Source organism: Lactuca serriola, chromosome 5, assembly GCF_051521515.1.
Source record: "Lactuca serriola cultivar US96UC23 chromosome 5, Lser_US96UC23_V15, whole genome shotgun sequence".
NCBI lineage: Eukaryota > Viridiplantae > Streptophyta > Magnoliopsida > Asterales > Asteraceae > Lactuca > Lactuca serriola.
In genome coordinates this window covers 80436184-80444848 of record NC_136412.1, presented here as the reverse complement: position 1 = coordinate 80444848, position 8665 = coordinate 80436184, and the positions used below count along the sequence as shown (strand labels likewise).

General features: G+C 33.8%; 1 protein-coding gene across 1 annotated transcript; it reads right to left on the bottom strand.

Moving 5' to 3' along the window:
* Nucleotides 1–888: 888 nt before the first annotated feature.
* On the bottom strand, nt 889–1981 carry LOC145049631 (uncharacterized). The gene is made up of 2 exons (XM_078998014.1): nt 1378–1981; nt 889–1307 (listed from the first exon to the last, which is right to left on the bottom strand). Exons 1-2 carry the CDS (start codon nt 1979–1981, stop codon nt 889–891), a joined length of 1023 nt encoding a protein of 340 aa, XP_078854140.1.
* Between the last annotated feature and the right edge of the window lie 6684 nt (nt 1982–8665).

Genomic DNA, 8665 nt, shown 5'->3' with positions numbered 1-8665 from the left:
AAAAACTCAGTAATCATGTTGATGGCTTAACACATGTAGCCATTCGTAACTGTTTCATATCAGTACTTCACCATGACATCCAGAATAAAATTGCCCTACACCACCCCACGTCTCTCCATCAAGCCTACGGTCTTGCTAAACTAGTGGAAGGCAAGCTTCACGCCCACTTGCCGTCGTTTGAAGGACTTTCCGACCCTCCATCAACGAACCCACCTTTGTTGGCTGCCTCCCCTTCACCTACCCCACCACTTCCGATCAAGAAATTGACCCCCACGGAAATGAAAAAGCGTTGGGCTGAAGGCCTTTGTTACAATTGCCCCACCAAATATCAACCGGGCTATCAATGCAACCCATCGAAATTCCTTCTCCTTCAGTCGGAGACCGATCCACCTTGGCCTTACACGACATAAATCGATTTCGGCCTTGAGGACAAGGCCATTCTTCATGGGCGGAGTATTGATACAATCTCGTCCATGGATCAACATGTGTATGAGTCAACCTAGAGGACTTGGTCTAGTCACGTGTTTGAAGACTTAGGTGTTGTTTGTTTTTCTGAAGCCAAAATGTCTGCAGTATACGGACCAGATCTGCAAGCCTCTACAGCAGAAGAGGTGGACCAAACGTCTGCAGTCTGCAATAAGAAGACTGTTTATTTTTTAACGTCTGTAGGCTGCTGAAATAAACTGAATTTTAAATAAAATTATTTTACAAACTTAAAATGATTTTTCAACACCAAAATTTTAATAATAATAGTCTTATAACATTGAAAATAAAAATCATGCAACTAAATTAGTCATACAATAAAAAAATTTGTTTTACAATAAAAATTTCATTTAAAACAATTCAATCTATATTGTGTATCAACTGATCAGCAATTTCATCCCGTAACTAAGTCATATATTCACAGTTTGTTGCAGTACCATGTCTTGGAATCCCGTCTTCATCATCATCAATGGCCACATTGTTATTTCGAAATGGTACATTGGGTTCATCGTATTGTGTGAAATACTCATCACTCAATCCTTCTTTCCTTATATAATTATGAAGTGCGAAACATGCCATGGCAATGTTTCTTTGTGTCACAAACGGGAATGGTTCCATCCTCTTCAATATAGGGAAGCGTGCTTTCAAAACACCAAAAGCACGCTCAATGAAATTCCGAAGTTTTGCATGTCCATGGTTAAATTTTTCTTTATTGGTCAATGCACGTCTTTGACGAAAATTTCCAAGCCAATACCTCACATTACGATAAGGGGCCATAAATCCTCGAGTGTGTGCATACGCGGCATCACAAAGATAATATTTGTCTGAAAAAAAATGCAAAACACTAATCAATTTTCAAATTAAGATAAAAATATTTAAAAAACAAAAACTTACCTGGTGGTGGAAACGGGAATGATGCTTGTGGATCGGCTACTGCTTCTGATAATATTCTAGAGTCATGTGCTACCCCTTCCCACTCGGTCACAACAAATGTAAAAATCATATTGAAGTCAAAAATTGCCAATACGTTTTGGTAGCAATCTCCCTTTCCCCTACTTCTATATAAGTCTTGTTTCTTAGCAGGGACAACAACATGTATCAAAGTGCCATCAAGTGCACCAACTGCTCCTTTGGAAACCCTTCGTAGCCTCCTATTACGTTCTGCAATGTTTGGATTCGGATTAAAAGATGTTGGTACTATAACATCTTGTGTGAAAAGCATCATTTTTTCCAACACTTCATAAAAAAATGTATGAATTGTTTGTTTCGAGTGTTGAAATCTCCGCTTGATAATCATGTAACGTTGATTATGGCCGATCATCATCAAAAACATAGCCATCTTTTCCTCAACTGATACATGTTTGATGTCCTTTAATGAGTAATTTTCTCTAAAATGAGCACATAGTCGTACAAAAGATTCACGGGACATGCGTAATACTTTAACACATTGTAAACGATTACGGTGTAATAACTCCAATGCGTATTCATGTTCCATCATTTCCGAATCATTATCCCGCAATCGTTTCACACCCCTCTTCCAAAAATAACGGATGTATAGGTACATAAGAATTACGAGAAGTAACTTTTGATTGTGATCCATATAAACCTAAAATCAACAAAGTAGAACTTTAAAAAACATTACATAAACCATATTTCAAGTAGCAAAAAAACATTGCATAAACCATATTTCAAGTATCAACTAAACATTCCATTAATCATATTTCAAGTACCAAAATAACATTACATAAACCATATTCCAAGTAGCAAAATAACAAAAAATAGTTCCAACAAGGGCAAAAAGACCTAACAAAATAGTTCCAACAAAGGCAAAAACATTTAACAAAGTAGTTCCAACAAAGCAAAAAGACATAACAAAGAGTTTCAACACTAGAAAATCATCGGACAATCTTTCCATCCTTCAAAACTCCTTGGTACCCGTCATCTCAAGCCACCCTCGTAATATCTCGGGAACATCGGGCAAATGCATCCACATCTCTCTCATGTTCATGGTTCCTCCTAAAATATGATATGCGAAAAAGCGTAAAGGATCTGTAGGGCCTAACTGAAGGACCTCTAACTTCTCTAAACACTGAGGAATTATATACACTTTAGTCAAAGTTTGTAGAGCTTTCTTCATTTCAAATGCTAAATCGTCAGCAGTAATAAAAGTTCCATCAGGTGAAGAAGCAGATGGTGAGGCACTAGGAGCTACAGGAGTTGAGGGTTTAGCCCTTTTGTTGGGGTTCCCGGATGGTGTAGCAGTATATGGTGAAGCAGTAGAAGGTGAACCAGCAGAAGGTGAAGCAGCAGAAGGTGGTGGCTCATGATGGGAAGTGTCAACACCATCATCATCTTTTGCATCAAAAGGGGTGGCGGTGATCTGAAGTGGTGGAACACGATAGGAGGATGCGCCAGCTACTGATGATGATTGGGTTGAGTAACTCCTAAAATTACCAGTGGCACTATTTCCATCAAAAAGACGTGCACAAAGATCTGGAAAAGGCAGTTGAATTGTTCGCAAAGAAGCAGCTTTCAGATGCCCCTAAACCCAAATGTAACAAGAAATAGTATAAGAATATTTGGCAACTTCAAACGTAAATGTTATATATATATATATATATATATATATATATATATATATATATATATATATATATATATATATATATATATATATGTACCTTCTTAAAATCATCCCACTCCTCGGCTGTTAGATTAAAAGTGTTTGTTTGAGAATTGTATATATTACCAGTTTTGTTTTTTAAATATACCCATCCAGTGTATTTGGCTTTCAGATTGTCATATGCGTTTTTCATTTGTTTTTGAGTCAACTCAACCCCAATTTCACCTTAAGAACTCTTCCAAGCCTTATCCATGAATCTTTTTGCAAACTAAATCCCTTTCTACCAACACTCTCTACTTCTTCAATACAAGTATCCAATAAGCATTTTAAATGCTCATTGGTCCATTGTTGTTTTTCTCTCATTTCTAATAACCAATATAACATAGACAAATATGATTTCATAAGGTATTACATATCATACACATTCTAACAAAAAAAAATAACTATTTGAGACAATAAAAAGTATTTACAAAACCAAATAACAATAAATAGTCAACAAGTAACATCATTATTTCAAGAAAAAACTTGATTTCAACACATTCTAGGCAAATTATATCATCAACAAATCGAAAAGGGCTACTTATTTAGGGAATTGAAAGGGTAAGTTTGTAATTTTGTTTCATTTTCAATCATAATAATGTGTAGTTTTGTTTTATTTTCACAACATTATTTCAATAAATTTTGTTTTAGTAAACTTTTTATTTTCACGGCAAATTGCTAATTTTGTTTTATTTTCAATCATAATAATGTGAAACTTTTTATTCAATTATAAATAACCTCAATTAGAGTGTTTTAATTCAAAGTTTTCTAAAAAAATTTATAAATCAAAATCATTAGTACCAACACACATCCAAACAACTCGTGAGTTTTCCATTTTACTTCTATCAAATAAACAAAACTTATGACTCGTTTTGATGCTTTCTATCATATACATATACACAATCAACAATCATATACATATGCACTATCATATACATATACACAATCAATAATCATATACATATACACAATCAAAAATCATATACGTATACACTATCATATACATATACACAATCAATAATCATATACATATACACAACCAAAAATCATATACACATAAACAATCACAATCAATAAGAGAATATGTTATCTTTTTCTTGACAGTTATGTATATTGGCTTCCAATCAAATAAAAATATAAATCCAATTTGTTTACAAATCCAATTTCTTTACAGGTAAGATTTTCAATTTGCTGGGAATTTGGCTTTCAATTTTAGCAAGAATATATGATAGATTATGCACCTCCAAGATTTTCTATGAAACAAGGATGTGAATCAAACAAGAAATCGAACAAGGATGAGAATCAAACAAGTTGAATTGAAAATGAAATCGACAGAGAGAGGAGGTGACGACAAACCTGATTTGCTCGTTGATTTCTCGCTTTTTCCTTGCTATTCGCTCGCTGCAATCGACGGTGGTTCTTCGTTTGATGGTCGCTGCAATCGGAGGACGTCGGATCGGAGAGGAGGGCTGCGACCGGTGGTTTTGATTGGAGGTGACGAGCGAGATGAAGGTTGCTGGAAGATGGAGTCGTCGAGGGGTTTTTTTTGGGAGGTTGGACGACGAATGGAGGCAGAAACCAAAAAAAAAGAAAAGCGTTTTTTTTAGGTCAAAGGCATTGTAGAATTTAGAAAAGGTTATCCCATATCTATGTGGTGAAGACCTCGCGCATACGTTTTTATGTCTGCGCACTTCAGAAAAACAAACGGACTGCAAATCATTATGTCTGCGCATGGTCTACGCCTCGCAGACAGAAGAGGTCATGCAGACCTGCGGAGAAAAAACAAACACCCTTTTAGTCTCATTTCAGTTTCTAGTAGAAGGTAATTCCAGTAAAGTAGGATTCACGTTTAATTTCAACATGCATATTTCTTTTATTCTAGCTAGCCAGTAACTCTATGTTTTCTATAAATTGTAACCTGCATTTCATAAAAAAGAAGAAGAGAAATTTTTTCCAAAGATCGTGTATTGTTCTTATTTTATCAGGAGATTAGTCATCTCGAAATAGATTGTATCATTCAAGTTCTCAAAACAAGGCCAATATACCGATCAACGGTGTAATTTCAATACAACTTAAACAATAGGATGGTTATATGCACTACATGCCGTCATTTTCAGCACATATATATATATATATATATATATATATATATATATATATATATATATAGAGAGAGAGAGAGAGAGAGAGAGAGAGAGATAGGAATGTTCAAAATATAACCAAGTTATATTGTCTAACCACATAACCATCTATATGACCCTTAAATTATTATACCAATATTAGATTAAAAGGGGTGCATCATCTATTATAATAAATGAATGTTTTTTTTGTTAAATGTTACTCTCATTCAATTTACCAAATGTCATTTTGTGGTTATTTTAAATTAATTTTTTTTCACATGTCAATTTTGAGTTTTTCTATTTTAATAAATTCCACATAATACTTTAATGTAATAATTATAATAAATATAGTAATAAATAACTAAATTAAAGCTCATTAGTTTATTTAGTTTATTTATTTAAATTTAAAAGATAAAGAACAAATCAATTTTAACAATTCATTATTTTATTATAATCCAAAGTTGTAAATATTTAGACTTTTATATTTAACTTTTTTTAATTAACCTATGTAATACATAAGTCTTACACCTAGTTAAAATAATACGCAATGTGTAGAGAATCATATACTCCTAAGGAATAATTAGGCATCTCGACCACGTAGAAACGTTTTATTCCCAATCTTAGCCATTAAAATTGATTTCACATTTATCCGAAATTGATGAGCATAATTGTAATGTCCCAAAAATCATGGTAAAAAATATATTTTTCAAAAGCCATTCTCATAAAACCATAAGTCATGTAACACATTATATACAAAACATAGTCATAAAATCAGAGTATCCAAAAACATCTCTCAACATAAATCTAAGGATAATGTGTACGATCATGCCTTTACCTTTCCCCAATCCTCTGATGTACCTAAAACCATGAAACCAAAATGTAAGCCATAGCTTAATGAGTTCTCCCAACTTACCCCATAAAACAAAACATATACAAACATGCATGTTGGGTCCACAGTCATAGGATTGGATTACCCTTGGCCCGCAGTCATCAGACTGGATTACCCTTGGGTCTACGGTCATCAGACTGGATTACTGATGTGTGTAAAACCAAATAGTTTTAATCCTACAAACTTAAACACAAAGACAAACACGCGAAATGCAGTGTACCTATCGATTAGCAATTTAGTTCAGGTAAGTAGGGTATCGAACATAGGGAACGGTAAACAATTAAAATAAATGCTAATATTATCTAAATAAAACAAGTAATAGAAAGGGGGTTTTCTCTAGTTTGGTAGACTAGAAACTTAAACAATTAACTAAAACTTAAACTAAGAAACTAAGAGCTAAGCAAATAAAAATCAACTAAATTCAATAATAAAGAGGACTTCTGTTTAGTTCGACTCATTTGTTCCCATGGATGATTTCAATGTATCAGATTAATTCTTCATTGGCTACCGACTAAGATGATTAGTTTCATGTTCGCTATTACTAATCCTTAGGAACCAAATTAACTCAAGCAGTGGCCAGTTGTCTAAATTAACGGATTTCCTAGTTATTAATTCTGGTTAACTAAGACTTGTAATGGTTAATTAAATTGGCCCTTCAATTAACCTCTTGCTGATGTTCATCAAACAAGCTCACACATTAACTTACCTATCTTCTAGTTAATTATAGTTTCACATTCGTTATTCCTAGACATACAACTATGTGGTCACAATAAATGATATGAAATTAATAACTAAGAGATGTTCATACAACTTAATTACTAATTTATTAACAGAAGAATAATTATTGTTAACACATAAGGTTCTTTAACAAGCTTAATAAAACATAATCACCAATTAAAATTAATCCTAGTCAAATAATCAATCCATGTTCAAAAATTCATCTACCTAAACAGAAGTTATGAGTTTTAGCTCATGATTACAGCAGAAACAAGCTCAAAAACGAAATCAATTGGTAAAAACATAGTTCAAACAAGAGATTAGGTAAAGAGTAAAATTGATTTTGCCTTGATTCTCCTTAAAATTGAATGTAGGGTTGATTCCCTTGCTTCCCACGCTCCAGCAGCACCTTTAGCCGACAATTGGCCTCCAAGGGTTCTTCTATATACTAGGGTTCCCGTGTACGACAAGTCAGCGTGTCTGGAATCGCGAAACTTCTGACCAACTCAGCAAGTTGATGGCCTACTCACTGAGTACGTTTGGAATCATCATTTTCTCAAAACATGAAAGTCGTCCAAAATTGTGTCTAGTTTTTAGAACAGTTTGAATCTCATCAATCGGAGTTACGGTTCATGAGATATGGCCAAAACACTGACGAGGGGTCAAGCTGTCCAACAACGTCCTTCTTTCTTCAAAATCCAAGATCCAAGCGTCCAATCGCCAATTCCGCTTCATTTTCCTTTCGAACATGTATTTGTTGCTGAAAATGAAATATTTAAGCTAATTAAGCACCTTTTGTTCATTAAATGAGACAAAAACAACATAAAGTATTAAGATAATGCATGAATTTTATAACTAAATATGCCCATATCAAAATACCCCACACTTGACTTTTGCTTGCCCCCAAGCAAAACTGAATTTTAACACATTAGAATCACATAAGACAACTCCAATCGAACCCAACCATTATGCCAAGACCGCAACGCATGCATTTGTGTCTAAAATTTTCCTAATAACCCCCCATACTCCAAATACTCACAATCCTCATAAACATTCGCCCACTTTTTCCGAACAATGCTCATTTTATGCATCCCTCCGAATCCATCCTCAGAAAACCTCTTAACCTCAAGGTATTTTTGGTTGAGCAACCCAAGCATACATAATCTAGACAATTACAATTTATGATACCACATTGGAGCTCTTTGGAAATCTTCACTTCTTTGACATTTGATCTTTAATTTCTTTGAATTCACCACCTTGTTGTTTAATTTTTGGTATCTTCAACTTTTTGAATTTCTTCGGAATTTTCGATCTTTTGATCTTCACTTTAATTGCTCCAAAATTCTTACAACTTTTCTTGTAATTCTCTCTCTTTTTTTTAACATGTAACTCACTTTTTTCACTGAAAATCCTACATGCTTAAGCAGGGGCGCTCAACTTCAACCTTTATTGGTTAACGATAATAATTTTCCTGGATAGATTTCTGGTACACGATGCTAAACATATTGTATCCTTCAAACTAAGCGAGTTCGTGTTTTTGTCCCATGATTTCACGGGAATAAGGAAGCCACAAATGCACTAGAATGTATATAGGCTCGACTAAACATTTGGGTTTTCATGCAATCATCAAATATAATACTAGCATGATCCCTAATTGTTTTAGCAAAATTTTCTAAATTAGCCCTAGAAATTTTAATGCAAAAATTTCAAAATTAACTAAAATTTCAATATTTCCGAATTTTAACTAAAATTTTAACTAATTTAACCAACCCCCTACCCAACACTTAATTTATG

Excerpts from the sequence above, each read along its gene's own strand:
- LOC145049631 (XM_078998014.1), bottom strand. The coding sequence starts at position 1,981 with ATGATGGAACATGAATACGCATTGGAGTTATTACACCGTAATCGTTTA. Across the intron at positions 1,308-1,377 it reads ATTCCCGTTTCCACCACCAG|ACAAATATTATCTTTGTGAT; the intron begins GTAAGTTTTTGT and ends ATTTTTTTTCAG.